General features: G+C 40.4%; 1 protein-coding gene across 5 annotated transcripts; it reads right to left on the reverse strand.

The window, feature by feature from the left end:
• Positions 1-2,409: 2,409 nt before the first annotated feature.
• Positions 2,410-21,364, reverse strand: FAM210A (family with sequence similarity 210 member A). Of its 5 annotated transcripts, XR_014159830.1 has the most exons (7): positions 21,214-21,364; positions 18,095-18,282; positions 11,524-12,019; positions 10,231-10,342; positions 4,913-6,003; positions 4,605-4,686; positions 2,410-2,469 (listed from the first exon to the last, which is right to left on the reverse strand). XR_014159830.1 is itself a non-coding variant. In XM_081875136.1 (5 exons), exons 3-5 carry the CDS (start codon positions 11,991-11,993, stop codon positions 5,704-5,706), a joined length of 882 nt encoding a protein of 293 aa, XP_081731262.1. In that variant the 5' UTR covers positions 11,994-12,019; positions 18,095-18,282; positions 21,214-21,364; the 3' UTR covers positions 2,410-5,703. The 5 variants fall into 5 exon arrangements, 1 of the variants encoding a protein (XP_081731262.1); XR_014159829.1 differs by lacking the exon at positions 4,605-4,686; XR_014159831.1 differs by having other exon boundaries at positions 2,410-4,686.
• Between the last annotated feature and the right edge of the window lie 18 nt (positions 21,365-21,382).

Below are 21,382 nucleotides of genomic sequence, written 5' to 3' on the forward strand. Positions count from 1 at the left end.
ATCACCTTAAAACACACACACACACACACACACACACACACACACACACACTCAGTGTTAACCCTGGCTATAGTCAATCCTAGAGTCATTAGAGAATAGTTATCAGTAATGAAAACTGTTGACTTCTTTTGTCTACCTTGCATTACTTACATTGTGGTGGACAAGTTCTCCATTATCTATTATTATTCTAGTCACATTTGCGTGTCCAAATACATCCCCTTAATAAAAATCTACCACTACACTGTATGTTTTCTTTTTTCTTTTTTTAAAAAGCTGACAATTCCCTTTAAAAACAACAAACCAAGTTTATATTAATGCACAGAGTCGCCTGTGATTGTCTCATCAATTAATCAGGCTAGGAAACAAACTCAATGTTACAGGCTTGCTTGCAGGCTTATACAATCAAGATGTGTTCTTTCTACTTACAGAATTGTCCTCATCAGACTAGCCACATAATTGCTAGAGGTAATTAAGATTCTGTAATTATTATTATGGGTGACAGTAAACGATTTATGCAGAAGGATAGAGCTTGATTTTTATTAAGCAAACCACCCAAAGGGATCACACATAACCAGAAGACCAGAACATTAAACAAACCTGACAGAAAAGTCATAGAAAGGAGGAAAAAACACAAAGGCTATGCCAATATGCAATCAGGTTACCTGGGAGTCTGTTGCATGCAGATTCTGTGCACACATTATCTAGCATCTTGTTTCAGCGAAACAGGCAGCAAGTTCATGAGATGTAGCTTCCAAGCTAAAATAAAATCAGATGCCAAGTAAGCATGGCTGTTGAATTCCCAGGTACTCTAGGGACACAGGGAGTGACCTGGATAGGCTATGATGGATGAATAAATTATTGACTTTGTGGGCCTTGTTCAGGTTCCAGTTCTAAGCAGATGTTGTATTGCAAAGCACGGAAGCTTCGATTTTAAACCCAAACTAGTCCTGGATTTATGAAAATGCTAATTCACATACAAGGTGCAGTAATAGAAAGTTGACTGGATCTCCATCAGGCTGAAACAACATGAGAGATGCAATCATGCATCTCATAAGGCTTGGTTTCCAGACCCTTGATCATATGGCAGAGGAAGCATTTATGCAATTGCTATCATGTGATATTTAAGCCTCAGACCAGTATACTTATGAAAACTTGCCCAGAGAGATCTTTACATCTGACCATTTCCAAAGTCTGAAACCTTCTCAGTAAAATACTCCTGTTACAAAGCTTGTTTGTTCATAACAGTTATGTTAGACAGAAACTTGACAACCTAGTAGTGCTGAAATACCAAAGTGTCTCATGCTGTTTTAATACTTATTCTAAAAATGGTGACAAAAACTTTTGTGCATCTAAAAAGTACTTTCTTTATAGTATTTTGTTTAAGAAATTAAAGGAACAAGACTAGGCTCCAAGAAAAGATGGCTGAAGAACTGTTTGATCCTGCAGGTGTCCTACTCTCTGCATGGAAAAGGAGCTCTGCTACTACACCAGCCCCTACCACCTTAGGATTGCTCTGCTGGTTGAACTAGTATTGATCACTTTGGTATATGCCAGGAAACACTTCATGATATTTGTACAAAACAAGTCTTGATAATGCTCTCTTCAGCTGAATCACTGCTGGCACCAGCAGCTGAGAAATTTATTTCACTAAAGATGCCTTCACATAACGTTTTACGCAGAATGTTTTGATTCAGGTGAGAAGATAACATAGCACAGTCTGATCCATACTGTTCTGGAGAAATTTGTTGGAATTAGTACCAGTTATTTGGAGGGAAATATTATGGATTTGTGCTTAACTGAAGTATTAAAACAGAACCCTTTCACCAAAGAATGAATGAAAAGCCATGATGTTTGGCGCTCTTGCTATGAAGCAAGTTCCCTCCCCCCATACTGAATTATGTAATTCATATAGAATACATGAGGTCACAAGGTGTTTGAAGCAAATGGCTTGCGTCCAGTGGAGCTTTCTCCATTTGTCTGTTTTCTCTTTTGGATGGGAGTCACAAAGATAATTACAGTGGTAAAGAAAACAATTCAAAAGAAAATTTGTAACAGCAAACTAGTTATTAGGGACCAAGTGGAGAATGGTTGTGATGCAATTTAATATTACAACCATTTCACAAGCAAAAGTTTATTTTTCAGAAGAGTATCGTTAGCGCTTAGGGAAAATTAGAATAACATCTCTGCAAACTCCAAGCAAAAGTCTCAGCACAATTATTTCCACAGTAAGGATACAAAAGTTATGAAAAAAAAATCATTTAAAAGATAATTGCTTTTCAAAAACATACACTACACACAATTTATATCTATATCAGCAGAATGTTTAAAGCATATTGGAGGACGGTGAAAGGGAGTTATAACTTACAGATCCTCTCAGCCAGTGACACAAGAAGAACCCACAGACAGTAATGATGTGCCATGAGTACTTTAATAATGGTACTTTGCAAAATTTATTCCAGCAAGATCCATCTACAGTGGATATAAGAAAAAGGCAAACTTGTCAAGGAATAAATTGGATAGCGGATGAAACAGAACATTTCACCAAATATTGTGGTTTTGCCATCTTCCTTCAGTGTGACTGGCACAGAGAGCCAGGGAAAGTCACACTGAAATGAATGATCAAGCACAGCAGCAGCATGCAGATACTGCTTCCATTTACACCAGCGTGACATCCCACCCCAATATTATTTTTAAGCCCTAGGTGTTATCACTACAACAAAACACAAATTTTATTTCAAGAAAGAGGATGGAATTGTTTCATTTTAAATAGACTGACATTAAACCAGAATATATTCTTTTAAACTTGGCTTAAAAGTACAGAGACAAGCAAGGGAAAGTCGTTCAGAAATAGAGGACTGCAGCCTAGAAATCTATTTCCCCCTGTACTATTTTATGTGTATTATATACGCAAAGGTAAAAGTGGCGAGCTCTGTACTAGGGTGAAAGCTAACATCCATGCAATTGACATCCGACAGCATAACTCTCCAACATGCTCTTTGTGGAAAAATAAAATAAATATTGCGCTTAAGGCCAAGGTGGTACTTCACTTCCAGCCATGGCTCTTATTTTTGACTACGCTGTCCTTGCACGCTGTGATGACCTCATGACCCCAGTGCTACTTTCTGAAGTATGCTGTTCTAAGTATCAACCTTTGGGGCTTTCCTCTAGCAAGATCCACACATCTACCTTGGAAAAAGCAAGCCAATACATATCAGGGTACAAGGCCAGGTAAACCACATCTCATTAATAAGCAGGTGCCCACTTTGAATTCAGACTAACATTAGGGCTGCTTATTTTAGGGCTGCTTATTTTTGACCCAAATATATAGGGACACAACCATGGTCACAGTTCCCTGCGTCTCCCGATGCTGGCCACGTGCCTTGCTTTCATGTTGCTTTTGTTATTTTCAGCTTTATTACATATGCTAAGAAACTTTGTGAAAATGGCTGCTGATTCAAATCTCTGCAACAGGGGAGGTCCCAGTTTGACACCTGCAGTTAAAGCAATTTAAAATTGGCGTGCTAAATGTTAATGCCATATTGACCTCCACCTTTTTGAATATTTTATCCATAGCCATTTTCTCCCAAAATCTTTTCACTCAATTAAAATATACAAGAAAGACAAAGGGAAGACAAAAAGCCAACTGCAATGTCTTCTTTCTCGTGCATCCAGTCCCATTCACAAAGCATGCTTATAAGAGCATTCCACCTGGTGGTGGATACAACTACCTATTTTATCACATATTTTTCTTCCTGATGTACACAGAAAATCCTCATTGCCAGCTGCCAGAATGACACTGGGAATCTTCCATGTGATGAGAGAAAGGAGAAAAATTCATATCAGGGGTATTTTGGATAGTTCAGTTGAACTAATACAGTAATGCCAGGATGAACATGTAGTGTTGAGTGGTGCTCATCCTGCACAATTGGGACCAAAGGAAACATACCTTGGAAGAAAAAAGGCATGGTGAGCACTTGGAAGATGGATTCAACAAACTCAGTCTAGGACACACAAGTGGCAGTAAGTTCAGCCTCACCATTGAAAACTGACCATGTAAAGAGGGGAGAAATTTATACCATTGTAGAATACTGTCTTTGAACTCTTATACAGGGTGAGTCTTTTAAAAGAGGTCCCGTGGAACATGGGTACTCTGTATCCACGGGGCATCTTTTAAAGGACTCACCCTGTAATAGTGTAACTCTCAAAAGTCTTAATTGCTCTGCACAAGATGGTTTGTTGGTAAGTGCTTCCCTCTTATACCTGAAAGCATTAAAGAAAACAATTCCTTAAATCAGTAGCATGAAAAAGTAGTCAGAGCACATTTTGGCAATGGACTTTGCAGGTGCCTCCTGGACTGCCATCAATCTTGCAGCATCTCTCACAATGTCCCTGAAAGAGGGCCTTTATGAAGTTAATTCTACAGATGCTTTCTGGTAACTTGACAGAAATAAAAGAAGCAAGTCTAGAAATAGACGGATAAATACATATCTTCCTTCATATAGCTTAAAGGTAACCAGATTGCAAAAAACGTTTCCTGCTTTGGGTGCAATCCTATCACTGGCTCCTTTTTCCACCAGTCACAGCACAAGCAGTGGTATACATACACAAGAGATTGAAAGGGTGCACCATGAGCTTCTGGATCTCCCACTCCAATGCAGTACTCCTTTATATTCCAGCTTATAAGCGCTTTAAAAAACAAAACCATAGGAGAACTGAAATGCCATGTTATGCTTCAGACAGAACAGGTAACTTTGGATGGCATTCAATGAAGATATACTCAGAGATGACCCACTTAAACCAATGAACAAGGCTAAGCCAGGGCCATTAATTTCAATGGGTCTACTCTGAGTAAAACTTAACTGTCTACCACCCATAGAAAATGACAACAACATGGGAATCATAAGAATCACACCTGTAAATTTTAGATTACTCCACAGTACTCAACAGTATAGTAATGCTGAAGTTTTGTGAAAATTTTCTAGGATTCTTCAATGTAAAAGGCAGCAGCATCTATCAGTCTTTACTTTAAACACAATGATGAAAATGTAAATGACTATTCATATGCAGAGGTAGGTTTATCTTCTCCATTTTCAAAACTTTTAATGATGGCATGACATTTTTAGTCTAACCGTGGAATAATCAATCCAATTGCACATTTGAAATATACAATTAAGTTTAGTATCATTTTACAGTCTCTCTCATACACCATTCAGTAAACTGTTTATAAGAATATAGCAGTAATATATATTTTATAATTACCTGATCATTTAAGAATATTATGATTAAATGATTTACAAATATTGACACCATCTCCAAAATACGTTTGTGTACATGACCCAAACATTCTCATACATTGCTTCCAAGACACTTAACAGTGACAAATAGGTCAGCTCAAATCAGATGTGTAGATAACTTTGTTCTTTCTCCACAAAGATCCAGACAAGACTGTTGGTCATAATTAGGCAGACCACAGAACCCCACTTTGGGACCTAGCTATGGTCCCAAATCTTAACACTTGAAAATATTGCAATAATTTTCTAAAGTTGGGTGTGAGCCTTAGATGTTATTGTTTTAGTTTTCAAATCACTGGCACTTTCTAATCAGCCCAAAACATCTAAAACAAGCAAAAACAAAAAGCAGCAAGTGTATACATTCCACATTTGCTAAAGAGTTACGAATGCTTTGGTTTTGCTGCCAATTTTCCTATTCTTTCTTTTTTATAAATGAAACCTTATCTTTTGTTTCTTGTATCTTTTCTGTTATCCTCTCTTTTGTTTCTTCCATCTTCCCAGTCAGCCTCTCTTTTGTTTCTTCCATTTTGCCACTAATCATGTCTCTGGTTTCCTCCATTTTCCCCGACAGTCGCTCTTTCGTTTCTTCCATTCGATCCTGAATGTAGTCCTTGACTAGAGGTGGTGTGGACATGTAGCCTTGCTTACGAAGGTACTTTACAGTGATAGATGTCCCTCCTAGAGTCACTGTGTATCTGGCCGGAGTTGCAATCTTGTCAGTAAGAGGGAGGGAAATACACATACATGTATAACTTCAACGGCAAATTCCTCTTACCAGACAAAATTCCTGACAGGTCTATCATTGTTAGCTGCAGCAGCACAAAAACTACTTGTACCTCTTAAGTTAAGCATCATCCTTACCCTGGCAGGAAAACTCTCCCTGCCATCCCAGTTTCCTACTTTCTGAAAAGATATGTGCGACTTTTCCCAAGCTTCAGTATACCTTCCAGTTGCTAAATGAACACGAGGTATGGGACAGTCTTTTTATATCTTCCCTTGTATAAGTAAGTATCGCTGCCTGACAGGAGCTGACAAATACTGCAGCAGCAGCAGCAGCAGCAGCAGCAGCAGTGAGGATGCTGCTGAACTAGCAATGGTTGCTAGCAACAATATAGTTAGATCATGCCCCCTCCAGACTCTTAAACCTGATCCTTTAGAATTGAAGCACTAGGAAATAGGATTAGTGTGCAAGTCACAACAAGCTTTACATGGTAAGGCAGCAGCTATTCAATATCAAACAAACTGACAATTAGGTTGAAGTATCTTTAGGATAACATGAGCATATGAAGGCTAGACAGTGGTCAGGGTACCTTTTCATTCCTTATTGAAACAATGCTGCATTACTCTGTTATGGTAGGTATTTTAAGGAGAGGGCAATAAATCAGACATATATTGTGGGCTTATTAACCTTCTGCCACATCCTCTAGACGTTACTAACTGAAGTTGTTTAGGGATTGATCAGTCTATTTCTGTCTCACTTCAATTTTGCATGTGCTCATTGAGAAGTCTATCCTGTCCTGTTTCAGCATACATCTGCCACTTTAAAAACCTGCATGAAAATTCATATTTAAATACTTATTCTGATCAAAAATATATATGTAAACATGCTTTTATTTCAGTGTGCTTATTTCCTAAACCTATTTCATCCTAAAATATGCATTTAAATATATTTTCTTATCTGAGAACCATATTACAATATTTAGAGACATGTAAAATCCAAAGGTTAATTTCCCATCTGCACATCAGGCCAGATATTGTTGAACAGGTCAGCTTGCATCAGAATTTGCAGAAATAAACTTTCCTAGTTCTGTGCAAAGTTATTTAGCGTCCAATCGTATGTCTGCTTGAAGGACTTATGACTGCAGCCTTCTACAGCAAAAGGATGAATTCTCCAGTATTATATACTTGAGATGATGGACAATAAATGACTGATAATATCCAGAAGATATGTCACAAAAGTTACTAAGCTCATTAAGATCTGTCTGCATTACTGTGCTTTCATTAAAGTTTCTGAAGGTTGACAGTTGCAAAGCCCTGCTTAAGTAAGAAAAAATGGAATCTTGCTTTGAAAGTTAGCTATGCTATAGTGTGGCAATGCAATACAGTCGTACCTTGGAAGTTGAATAGAATCCGTTCCAGAAGTCCGTTCGACTTCCAAAGTGCGGTTTCTGATTGGCTGCAGGAATCTCCTGCAGCCAATATGAAGCCATAGAAGCACCGTCAGATGTTTGGCTTCCGAAAGAATGTTCAAAACCGGAACAATCACTTCTGGTTTTTGATTGTTTGGGAGCTGAAACGTTCGACTCCCAAGGCATTCATTCAGGAGTTGAGGTACGACTGTACAGATTTAATCTTGAAGAGTGACTTCAGTAGAGAGTGAAGCTTTTTCAAAGAATACATTTTCAAAGCATGAAGATGATGTTATCTATGTAAGGGCTAAACAAGACCTTTATATGCTTTTGATTGTCCTTTCTAATCTTGTACCCTGTGTGCTTGCTCTTTACTCCCACCCAAATCTTTGTTCCCAGTTTTGAGTTCCACATAATGACATATCATCAGGAAATAAGTGGGAGGACATATACTAATTCCTACTTCAATGAAAGCTGATGGTTTGGCAGTTTTGTATCTACTTATAAATGCTTTCTGCCTCTTGCATCAGAAAAAGCTCGCACATTACTTGATAGTGTCTTATTGGAAAATATTTAGCACCTGGCAGTAGAATTAAAGCTCAGAGATCTTAATAAAAGGCTAGCCAGTGGCACGACGTGAGAAATGCAGGTGAAAGAAAAATAAAAGGCATTAAGACAGAGCACAACAAATTCTATTGAGAGAGGAAAGCAATTAAAGCAATTCAGTATCCATGCAGCAAAACAAAGCTGTTGTTAAAATTCAAATCGAGAGAACAAAAACTAAAAGACAAAAAATCCCACATTTATTCTTTTTGAGAAGGTAAAATAATTTCCAATATTGCTCTTCAATTCTGAAAAAAGTGGCAATTCCTGCCTTAGTCCTACATATGGGAAGCAAGATCCAAACTCCATTCAGGAGCAAGGCTACTGCTGGTTAAACCAGCCTAAGACCAGCAGAGGGGAAACAAGCATAAATTCCACCACGTTGCCAGGTTACATGAGCAAAAAGAATAGAGTTAGGATCCCGCATTAAGTTCACTCTCCCTGGTCTCACCTCCCTGCCTATTTTCCAAGGTTTATGTCAGTCTGGGCTCGGCACTAAGCCAAGATTAATGATTGGGGACTTATGCTGGCATAACCAGGCTGAGCACAGAGCCTGCTGGCTAAACCAGCGATCTGCCACACCTCTCATCTCAACAGTTCTAGGGTTAGATCTTCACCCTTTGTATTGTATCCTTAGATGCATCTTAAATCACTTCATGAAAAACAGCAACAAAAGAGATTAAAACCTAAACTCTTGGGTGTGAAAGAAATAGTGGGATTTTTAGATCTCATTCTTACTGGACTTGGTCATATTCATTTTAATAGCAGTAGGGCCTCCAATAGAAAGAAAAGAAAAAAATCTAATCAATTATAGTCTCCTTAGCAACTGAGAACACAAGTCAGACTCTCACTGAACAGACAAGAGAAATATCTAAGACATGTGAATCAGTGGGAGAACAACTCCCTACTTAATATTGATACCATGTATCTAGCACTTTGATCTTGCTCATTCTCAGAACAAATCGGCCAAGGTACGACATTATTATTCCCATTTCACATATGGGAAATGGAGGAAGTGCCTTGCCACTCAAAGTTCACCAATATCATGGTTTAAGCTAGTGTCTCATTGGTTCACAAGTACTCCTCTTAATGCATTCAACTGGTCTTACAAATAGATGCAAAGAGGACAAAACAACACCATTAGTGCTGCATTATATTTTCATGGTGACACACTAATGGAAGGACTGATCTTCTATTGCCTCCAGAACTTACAGGTTTTAATTCTGAGGAGAGGAAGGAAGAACATGCATGGCCTTTCTCAGAAAGGAAAATATGTGGCCCTCCAGAACTACTACAACTCCCATCAGCCCAAACCAGCATGGCCAGTGGTCAGGAAAGATGCAACTTAGAGAGTTGAGCATCTGGAAGTTCCTCATCCCTGGCTGCACTGATGATAAACGAAAGCACTTTCATGCAGCGACATACAGAGATAAATAAGCACATGTAAAATCAGCCAAGTAATTTTGCTGTTCAACAGGCTTTCTTCATTATAACAAGGTGATAGAAAATGAAAAAGCACAGCCAAGAGAGGGGAAATAGCTAGCAGCTTAAAGGTTGTTTCTCACACGAGACAACAAAATGACTGGCTTTTTTGCAAGTCTGGAATTACAAATTAGTGTAAATAAAGTTCCTGGAGCAACACAGCAAAGCAGAGAATTGCCTAAACCCACATGCGTCAACAACTGAGAGGTCTTTCGTTCCTTACTGTGACACAAGTGTTTGACAATGGTGAAGAGTCAAATTTTAGACCACGTTTTGCTAGAGAGGATGGACTTAGAGAGAAAATAAAGAATGGCAGGCAGGTAAAGTAAGGTGTTCTTCAGCTACATTACGTACAGTTTACAGAAAACTGTTAAAAATACCCACTTATTTCATATGTACAACTCTTAAAATGCTTTATATCCACATTTAAATCTCTCATGATGCCCTGTAAATAGTATTTCCAATTGTTCCCTTCCTTTGCCTAAATGCTGACTTGGAATCTGTCTTCTTCATAACCACAGCATTGTTACCTACCCTGAGCTCTTGTGGCAAGATCTACTTTGAATAAATTTATTCACAGCTGTGACTTTTATTTCAGAAGTTCACAGCGTTGGTCATAACAGACTGCAGGGTTAATCTGTAGCCCCTTCATTATACGATTACATGATCAACATTTTTATGGTCAACGTTGCAGATGAAATTAATAAATATTTGCAAGTACTTACCTTATACATTGCATAGGCAGTTAACGCGTTACCACTCTGAGAATGCTTTAGAATATTTACAATGCTTTCAGGCAACCCTATGAATTCGAGGAAAGGAACAACATTTATTCCTCTGTGAAAGAAAGAGATTAAAATGAATAAAGTGCTAACAACCTTATAAACATTTATTCTGACAAGACTGCAGAATAAAATATTTTTATATTTAACAATAAATACAGTACACTTGCAACCTACGCGCATTTAACTGAACACTCATTCAGCTTTATGCACTTGAACATTAAAAAATAAAAGGGGGCAGACATGTTGGGGAAAATCTCACCCACTATTGCACTCAATGGGTTTTGACTGTAACCAATTTTGGCTTCAGGCGCAATGCTCAGAAAGTAACTCCTGCGTAAGTTGAGGGCTTACTGTATTGCAATCAATCACACTTTTATTGCACCAGTATAAAGTGCAGATTCAAGCATTAATGGCCAATGAAGAGGAAAATGTCAAGAGAGATCATTCAGAAGATATTCCCAGTTGTAATACTTTAAACCAGAAGATCAAGATCAACTGTTGGATTTCTGGTTGATTTTCAATAGAATATTCAAGGGTTTTAGACTTAGTTGTTTAACAATAGCAATATCAAAATGACTTCTGTCACCTAAATTATGCTGTTGAAATGAAGAAAGCAAACCAGGAGTGGACTTCTGTATGAATGGTCTATAAGCTCAGTTCATCTCTGATATTGAAATCAAAGTGCAAGGTACAGAGCTCTATAACCAGGTACCAGATTACAAGAGTGGCAATGTACATGACTTCACAATGAATAGAAAATTAGAAGAAAAAGCCTTCAAAAATATGACACAGAGAAAACTTCTAGAGTACTTTCCCAGATAGTCCCATCATTTTGGAAGGAAGGAAAATTGTGCACCTGCAGTACAAGCAATAGTGATTTACACATACATACTCTTTAAAATATTGGAATGTTATGTGCAACATAATATCTTGTCCTCAACTGGTGATATGGGACACATACCTGAGTTGCAGCCTAATCCAAGTTGGGTGACCACCATACAAAATGCATGATAAAAATTAAGAAATTGGATGGAAGATTACTGAAATAGACCATTACATTCTACATATGCTTTTAGAACTTGGGGTTTTAATAATATCTGTAATGGAAGGTTGCATGCGTGTGTGTGTGTGTGTGTGTGTGTGTATCTCACACACCGCATAAGTGATTGGGCGCATTACTGTAAAGATTTGCTTAAGACTAATAAATATAGTGATTATGAGTTCATCACTTACTTTAAAGCTGCATAGTAAAAAATTCCAAACCATATGCTGGAAGTCAAAAGATGCACTGGAATCATAACTTTGCCATACTGTTTAAAAGTTCTCTTGAATCTCTGCACGAGACTAATAGATTTGTCTTGTAAGGGATCAAGCTCTACAGAATTTGGTTCTACAGAGTCTTTCTGGGCTAAGTTACCAGATGGTTTGGTATGAATTTCTCTTTCCAGTTCTGTATTGCGATGGTCTTCTAGTTGGGATGATGCCATGCCCAAGAATTGCCTTTCTTTGGAAACACAAACAGCAGCAGATGCATGTAGACACTGGTACTGGGAGCTCAACGCCAAGGAAACCATTTTCTGTCTAGTATTAAGCAAGGAGGCTTGTCCTTTTAAGAATGGAAAGATACAGCTGCGATAAGGCATCCAATATGTCCTGTACACCAACTGAAATGGTTTCTGCATTTTGGTTGATGGCAACAGCATATTGAAGATACTGTTATATACAGCTCCTAAGAAACGTTGACAGGAAAACTGTTAAAATTAAGAACAAATACATTGTAGGCTACTGTAATACACTGAAATCAACTGTTACATTGTTATACCACAATGGTAAAAACTTTGCTCAAAAGAGGAGAATTAATATTAGTACAATTGTTCATCAGCATGCAAATTTTGGCTGTGTTTACAAGCGAAGCCCATTGCCACCATGTGTTTCTGCAAAAGGTACAAACAGCACTTTGTAATGCTAACAATCTACAACAGTCCAACTATTCCTCCCTTCCAATTGGGTGGGTAGGTGAAGGGAAGGTTGTTGCTCTCCTGAGAGTAGGGCTTTTGCAGAAATCGAAAGCAATGCTTTGCTGCTGGCTCCTGCAAAAACCTGTCAGGAAAGGAAAGAAACTACACCTTTGTCCCCTTGGTTCTCTCCCTATTGGGTTTTTACAAGAAGCTGTAGATAGACATTGCAGGAGTTTTCTGTAAAAAGCTCAACTTGCAGGATAGAAGCCACCTCTCTTTCCCTCTACAGAGTACAGGAAGGACATTGCCTGTAGGAAGATTTTTGGGGAACGTGCCAGGACCACCTCATGCTAAAACTAAACAGGAAGAGAAACATCTACTTCTTTCCCCCACAGAGGAAAAAGGCAAGAGTTCCTTTCCTGTTGGGTTTTTGTATGAAATTATATAAAAGGGGGGGGGGGGATAAATGAAGTATTATAGAACACAATTCAAAACTGCATTCAAAAAAACATGAACTCTTTGCTTGCTTGATTCCTTGTTTATTTGCAGGTGCGTTACTTCACAACTTCCCCTTGCTCCGCGACAAGTTCCTCAGGCTTATAACTTGTTTCGAACCTTCTTCACAAGTGGAATTTGAACTTCATTTAACAAGCTATAAGCCTGGGGAACTTGTCACGGAGTAAGAATTTGTAACGTAATGAACCCCGCACCTGTAAATAAAAAAGGAATAAAACAAGCAAAGACTTCACCATCGTTTTTTGAATGCAGTTTTGAATTGTGCTATATAGGGTTTCTGTATGAAGCAGAATTAAGATACTGAAGTGCTTTTTGCAAAAGTCAAAGTAAATTCTCCTTCTCTCCTAGAGCACGGAGAATGAAATAACTAGAATGGGGTATGAAAAAACTACCACAGGAAGGGCTGTGGGTGGAAAGACAGGGGGTGCTTGCTATTGGTGAGGTGGTGCATGGGTTTATGGCAAGGAAACACAGCTGGAAATTAGGTTGTCACTCATTCTGTAATGTAAAGCACTTAAAAACTGAACTGAGATTTTAGAAAACTGAGTCCTAAGTTGTTGACAGAATTTTCCATTCTAGACACCCAGTTGCCTGAATGCACTTTTAGTTTACCACAAGCAAGTGGCTAATTTGCAAGTGTGGTCCAAGGCCACTCTATCTTCACAACCCATTCATTTAATCGTCAAGAATATGGCTGCTCCAGAAATCCAATTTTCCAGGTCAACTTTAACTGCCTGCCTCTTTAATCAGACTTGATTTCACCAATATGCAGCTAACCTAGTGGTGCCATTCTTTTCTGCGTTCACAATGTTCATGCTTCTTGATGATTTCATGTGTGGGCATGCATGTAACATAAATGTACAAACATGTAATGTGACATGGCTTTGGTTCAGAGGAACACACTTTTGATAATCATAAAAGCAGCAACTGCCTACTAAATCTTGAACATTTTAAGAGCTAAAAATCCCAGAATATATGCCTAAACTTTTCTATGCATATACCATGGCTTTCACAATAATTTCTCCAACTACATGAGACACAGTTCTGGAAGATCTTTTAGTTTTCAGCTGTGACTTATGTATGTATGTATGTATGTATGTATGTATGTATACATGCATGCAAGAGTCACAAAAGGCCAAGTATTTGTTTCTATTTATTATTTTATTGGGGTTGAAGATCAGCGCTTTAGTAATGTTGTCTCAGATGAGGAGTTAGATAGACTGATTTGAAGTTACGGTCTGCCCTCTACTGCACCTTCCTTAGATTACAACTAGTGTGGCAAACTTACTGTAATTGACCAGTAAGCCTTTGTTACCCTTTATTCCCTGCTCCTAAAAATATCTCTTAGAATATCTATTGATCAAACAGCAAAGCAATTCCGATAAAAAGAAATTTTAGATCCTCATCCCACACATTTTCTAAGCATATTTTTAAAATGTTGGTTACTTTCATACCATTCACTATAGCTAAGTTGCCTTAATTTTCTTTTACTTCCTATTCCCTATACAACCAAGCTAAATATAAAGTGCTCTCTTACTCACTCGCTAAAGTGCTCTCTTACTCACTCGCTGGAGCTCTCTGTTTCACAATGTGACACAAACACAAATTAGGCCTAAGAGCTAATGTACTGGCTAAATTTAAGAGCGGCTCTCCTTAGCTGAATGTATTTCAGCCATCTGCCAGAGATGCTGTAGTAGTTGCATCCTGCATTGCAGGTTCTGTACTGAGCATGAATTGAACTAGAATATGATTCATTCCAACTATGATTTTATTAGTGTTGTATGTGTATACAATAATGCCATTAGTGGTCAGGTATCAATTTATGCTAAATCAAAACTGAGTAAACTTTCATCTCAAGTAAGAGTTGGAACAGGTTAATAACTTCTCTCAAAACTAACTCAATTTGTTCTGAAGACCTTTGAGTCGTATTATGAACAAAAGTTCCATAGGAAATTCACGTTATCTATAAATATTGTGATTAAATCCTTAGTTTACTACTGAATTAGTAGCAACCACTTTCTAGAACCCCTTCATGGATCACTGCCTTGCCGTGGCGAAGGGGCTTGAATAACTCAGAGAAGCTATGAGCTATGCCGTGCAGGGCCACCCAAGATGGACAAGTCATAGTGGAGAGTTTTGACCAAATGTGATCCACCTGGAGCAGGAACAAGCAAGCCACTCCATTATCCTTGCCAAGAAAAACTCCATGGACAAAGACAACAGGCATATAAAAGTTATGACGCCGGAAGATGAGCCCCTCAGGTCGGAAGGCGTCCAACATGCTACTGAGGAAGAGCAGAGGACAAGTACAAGTAGATTCAGAGCTGATGAAGCGGCTGGGCCAAAGCCGAAAGGTCACTCAGTTGTGGATATGCCTGGAAGTGAAAGGAAAGTCCAATGTTGTAAAGAAAAATATTGCATAGGAACCTGGAATGTAAGAACCATGAACCTTGGTAAGTTGGATGTGGTCAAAAATGAGATGGCAAGAATAAATATTGACACATCCTGGACATCAGTGAACTAAAATGGACGGGAATGGACGAATTCAGTTCAGATGACCATCATATCTACTACTGTGGACAAGAATCCCGTAAAAGAAATGGAGTGGCCTTGATAGTCAACAAAAGAGGGGCGAAAGCTGTACTGGGATGCAATCTCAAAAATGATAGAATGATCTTGATACGAATCCAAGGCAGACCTTTTAACATCACAGTAATCCAAGTTTACGCACCAACTACTGGTGCTGAAGAAACTGAAATTGACCAATTCTATGAAGACTTACAACACCTTATAGAAATGACACCAAAGAAGGATGTTCTTCTCATTATAGGGGATTGGAATGCTAAAGTAGGGAATCAAGAGATAAAAGGAACAACTGGCAAGTTTGGCCTTGGAGTTCAAAACGAAGCAGGGCAAAGGCTGATAGAGTTCTGTCAAGAGAACAAGCTGGTGATCACAAACACTCTTTTCCAACAACACAAGAGACGACTCTACACATGGACATCACCAGATGGGCAGCATCAAAATCAGATTGATTATATTCTCTGCAGCCAAAGATGGAGAAGCTCTATACAGTCAGCAAAAACAAGACCTGGAGCTGACTGTGGCTCAGATCATCAGCTTCTTATAGCAAAATTCAAGCTTAAACTGAAGAAAGTAGGAAAAACCACTGGACCAGTAAGATACAATCGAAATCAAATCCTTTATGAATACACAGTGGAAGTGAGGAACAGGTTTAAGGATTTAGATTTGGTGGACAGAGTGCCTGAAGAACTATGGATGGAGGCTCATAACATTATACAGGAGGCAGCAACGAAAACCATCCCAATGAAAAGGAAATGCAAGAAAGCAAAGTGGCTGTCCAACGAGGCCTTACAAATAGCGGGAGGGAGAAGGCAAGCAAAATGCGAGGGAGATAGTGAAAGATACAGGAAATTGAATGCAGATTTCCAAAAAATAGCAAGGAGAGACTAGAAGGCCTTCTTAAACGAGCAATGCAAAGAAATAGAGGAGAACAATAGAATGGGAAAAACCAGAGATCTGTTCAATAAAATTGGAGATATGAAAGGAACATTTCGTTCAAAGATTACCATAATAAAGGACAAAAGTGGTAAGGACCTGACAGAAGCAGAAGACATTAAGAAGAGGTGGCAAGAATACACAGAGGAATTATACCAGAAAGATATGGATGTCTCATACACCCCAGGTAGTGTGGTTGCTGACATCCTGGAGAGTGAAGTCAAATGAGCCAGACATCCTGGAGAGTGAAGTCAAATGGGCCTTAGAAAGCACTGCTAATAACAAGGCCAGTAGAAGTGATGATATTCCAGCTTAACTATTTAAAATTTTAAAAGATGATGCTGTTAAGGTGCTACACTCAATATTGCCAGCAAATTTGGAAAACTCAGCAGTGGCCAGAGGATTGGAGAAGATCAGTCTACATCCCAATTCCAAAGAAGGGCAGTGCCAAAGAATGCTCCAACTACCGCACAATTGCACTCATTTCATATGCTAGCAAGGTTATGCAGTATACTGCTTAAGCAGTATGTGGACCGAGAACTCCCAGAAGTGCAAGCTGGATTTCAAAGGGGCAGAGGAACCAGAGACCAAATTGCAAACATGCGCTGGATTATGGAGAAAGCTAGAGAGTTCCAGAAAGACATCTACTTCTGCTTCATTGACTATGCAAAAGCCTTTGACTGTGTCGACCACTGCAAACTATGGCAAGTTCTTAAAGAAGTGGGAGTGCCTGATCACCTCATCTGTCTCCTGAGAAATCTCTATGTGGGACAAGAAGCTACAGTTAGAACTGGATATGGAACAACTGATTGGTTCAAAATTGGGAAAGGAGTATGACAAGGCTGTATATTGTCTCCCTGCTTATTTAACTTATATGCAGAATTCATCATGCAAAAGGCTGGGCTGGATGAATCCCAAGCCGGAATTAAGATTGCCGGAAAAAATATCAACAACCTCAGATATGCAGATGACACAACCTTGATGGCAGAAAGTGAGGAGGAATTAAAGAACCCTTTAATGAGGGTGAAAGAGGAGAGCGCAAAATATGCTCTGAAGCTCAACAGCAAAAAAACGAAGATCATGGCCACTGGGCCCATCACCTCCTGGCAAATAGAAGAGGAAGAAATGGAGGCAGTGAGAGATTTTACTTTCTTGGGCTCCATGATCATTGCAGATGGTGACAGCAGTCAGGAAATTAAAAGACGCCTGCTTCTTGGGATAAAAGCAATGACAACCTAGACAGCATCTTAAAAAGCAGAGACATCACCTTGCCAACAAAGGTCCGTATAGTTAAAGCTATGATGTATGGAAGTGAGAGCTGGACCATAAAGAAGGCTGATCGCCGAAGAATTGATGCTTTTGAATTATGGTGCTGGAGGAGACTCTTGAAAGTCCCGTGGACTGCAAGAAGATCAAACCTATCCATTCTTAAGGAAATCAGCCCTGAGTGCTCACTGGAAGGACAGATCATGAAGCTGAGGCTCCAATACTTTGGCCACCTCATGAGAAGAGAAGACCCTGATGTTGGGAAAGATGGAGGGCACAAGGAGAAAGGGACGACAGAGGACGAGATGGTTGGACAGTGTTCTCGAAGCTATAAACATGAGTCTGACCAAACTGCAGGAGTCAGTGGAAGACAGGAGTGCCTGGCGTGCTCTGGTCCATGGGGTCATGAGGAGTCGGACATGACTAAACAACAACAACTTTCTAGAATAAGATCTCAAAATATCTGGTCACTTCTTAGCCAAAAAAATTTCAGTCCCAATACCATATTGCTAGGTTATTCACACACAGAAAAAGGAATTGCTTACCTTTTCCCAATACTCTTAAAAACAGAAAGTCTATCACAGGGACAATGCCTTTAACCTTAAAAGTTTATCACTTGTTTGATTAGGCTCCTGATCAAGTCATTGTACTTCTGATGCTTCAAAGGCCAAAGCCACTGGACGAGACCACTGATTCGGTGTAAGGATTCTTCAGCTTCCAGCTAGAGTAAAACCTACATAAAAGTGAGGACATATTTCAAAACCAAGGAAGCAAGGATCAGTAGAACAATTTTTTCATCTGGCATATGATGGTACCATTACCTTTGACTAGAGATACCTACCGTATTTTTCGCTCTATTGGACGCAGTTTTTCTCCTCCAAAAATTGAGGGGAAATATGTGTGCGTCCTATGGAGCGAATGCAGGCTTCTTCCATAGCCGCGCGCAGCCCCTCCGGCAGGGAGAGGCTGTACGGGGCTATGGCTTCTTTAACCCTGCTGCGCAGCGTCTCCCGGCAAGGAGAGGCTGCACGGGGCTAAAGGGGAAGCCAAAGCAGCGAGCGGGATCCATCCCGCTCGCTGCCTTGCCTTCTTCCATAGCTGCGTGCAACCCCTCTGGCAGGGAGAGGTTGTGTGCAGCCTGTACGCTGCTCTTTGAGGCTGGGGGGGGAAAATATTTTTTTCCTTGATTTCCCCCCCTAAAAACTGGGTGCGCCCTATGGTGTGAAAAATACGGTAGTTAGGAAAAGCCTCCAGGCCAGAGCTATCCCACTTTGTTCCAGCTGATTATTTGACATAGTATAGCAACCAGCTAACCATTAACGGACAGGTTGGAGATGGGATGGTGATCTACACAGACAGCTTACCCTATTGAAGGCATCCAATACTAAACTGTAGAAAAAATGCTAACAGTATTTATTGAAGGGTACACAGTATTTATAAAATTGATTTGGGGATAGGCTGGATATAGCTCACCCATACAAGGCTCCCTAGCCAACTAGATCTCAGAAGCAGTGTTGAAGCTTCCCAGACACCCAGAATGAAGTTGGTGCTCAAGGCTGCCTTGAAATTTCATAAACTTCAAGGCAAACATAGATTAATTCCATACACCTACTTCACTGAGCACAGATATAGAAATATTTAGCATTTGAGGTTTCAGATGGTCCATAATAATCCATAATACAGTACATGAATTCATGTCAGGTCTCTCGCTTGCTAAAGAAAGAGGTATGCACAGGAACATGAGAATGACCACTTGTAAACCTGGTTGGGAAGAGCTGGACTCTAGGAAAATTTCCCCCTCTGATTTCACTTACTTATTCTACACACCAGATAGATGAAGAGGTGTTTGGTGAATTGAGTACTACGCTGTTTTACTGAAGAATAATTGTTTTGATTGACAGTCACAGGCCTACCTCTGCAGCTGTGTTACTTTTGTTACTTCTACATACTCAAGGTCAATCTTCGGGTGATATCAGATGGCAGAGCCACAGGCTGACAAGTACTGTATACTAGGTTAATAAGGCCTAATTATTTTCCAGTCTACATAAAACCCCCTGAAGAGCTACCACAAGCATTTTAAACAATTCACTAGAAATGCAACACTCATTTTTGAGGTGATCACAACAGTATGCAAAAGAAAACAAACTGCTAGATGACATATACAGCAGAGCTATGAGAGCTAGGGGGGTGGATGGGATTCCATTAGTCTGAATCTATGAACATTTGTTTGGAAGCCTGTCATTTAGTGCCATTTGCTTCCTAGTGTGTCTGACATTATCTCCTTGGTCTTCTTCGGGCCTTTTTGTTGTTGTTTTGTTTAACATACAGCCTGAAAAAAGAGTTCTGATAAATTCAAAAGCTCCTTTGCTTCACGATGACTTTTTTTGTTTTATCACTGAAGAGGCATACCACAAACACTTTCATAGGCTGCATAATGTGGTGTGTTCAGTGGCCTGGAGCTTCTGACTCCATTTGGAGGAAACATGCAGCCATCATGACCACCGGCCTTTAAAAACAACAACAACAACAACAACAACAACAACAAAAAACCAAACCCACCCCACAAATTGGAGACGAAACATTTCTTTCAGTTAATTTCAGCTGGGGGTCCCCATCACACCTTTGTGGCGCCAAAGTCTACATTTTAACTATGCGCTCAGTGAGGAAGCCCTTTCTTGCGCCCGGCCCGAACCTCTCAACCCCTGGCTTCATTCAATGAACCTGGGTCCCTGTATTATGAGGGGAAGCATAGGAGCCAACTCCTAGGGGCCGAAATCCCTACGGCACCCCCCCTCCATTAAAATGTTTGAGGGGGCCACCCCGCCAAGTTGATGGGGCATTGCCGTTCAAATAGTGAGCGTGCACCACGTTTTGTGATTGATTATGTGGGGCGGGTCTTACCTACCCCCCCCCCGCAGTACAGTGGTGCCTCGGGTTACATACGCTTCAGGTTACACACTACACTAACCCAGAAATAGTGCTTCAGGTTAAGAACTTTGCTTCAGGATAAGAAGCGGTGGCAGCAGGAAGCCCCATTAGCTAAAGTGGTGCTTCAGGTTAAGAACACTTTCATGTTAAGAACGGACCTCCGGAACGAATTAAGTACTTAACCCGAGGTATCACTGTATTTTATTCAAGTTGGCACCCCTGAGGGGAAGGAAAAACCTGTCCCTTCCTTACTCTCTCTCCGCCCTGCGTGGTTTTATACACTCCTTACTGCCCCCCCCCCGCCCCCCGCAATCCAAACGCGGCGACCTTTCACCCACAGTCTTAAGGGCTGCGCTCGTTGCCCGACCATGGAGCGAAGCCACGGAGGTATTGGCCATTGCCTCGGTCGATACCGAGCGGGATTTAGCCTTGCACCTGGTGGGTGTGGCGACCTGGGAGACGCAGCTTTCTCTCAGCTCGCCGAACAACGCCGGCCGCCCCGATCCCTGCAGCTTTCCCTTCATGGAGAGAGAGCATGAGGAGGGGAGTGGCCTCCTCTGGAAAAACCAGCAGGACTTTCGAAGAAATAAAGAGGAACGAGGAGCCCGCGCACCAAACTGGGCCCACAAGACGCCACAAAACGCGGGAAGAAGAGAAATAAGAAGCTGCAGCAACTCCTCTCCCTCATACGTCCTCCCCCCGCCCCGGAATAATACTAATAAAAATAATTCGCTACCTTTCGAAGAGAGCAACATCCCACCACAGGCGCGAAGCAGCGGGCGGTCGCTCTAGGCTCACTTCTCTCCTCCCCTCCACTGACCTCCATACGAGCAACGTGCCATTTGCAGTCCCAGCTGCTCCGCGAGGGGAGCGCGCTGCTGCTGCGCATGCTCCTCGCGGGCTCC

This window comes from Podarcis erhardii (genome assembly GCF_964252035.2).
Source record: "Podarcis erhardii genome assembly, chromosome: 8".
Classification (NCBI taxonomy): Eukaryota; Metazoa; Chordata; class Lepidosauria; order Squamata; family Lacertidae; genus Podarcis; species Podarcis erhardii.

Bases quoted from the DNA above. Each gene is read 5' to 3' on its own strand.
- FAM210A (XM_081875136.1), bottom strand. From the start codon at position 11,993: ATGCTGTTGCCATCAACCAAAATGCAGAAACCATTTCAGTTGGTGTAC. The intron at 10,343-11,523 runs GTAAGTGATGAA...TTTCTTTCACAG, and splicing joins TTTTACTATGCAGCTTTAAA to AGGAATAAATGTTGTTCCTT. The intron at 6,004-10,230 runs GTAAGTACTTGC...CTTACTGACAAG, and splicing joins CTGCCTATGCAATGTATAAG to ATTGCAACTCCGGCCAGATA.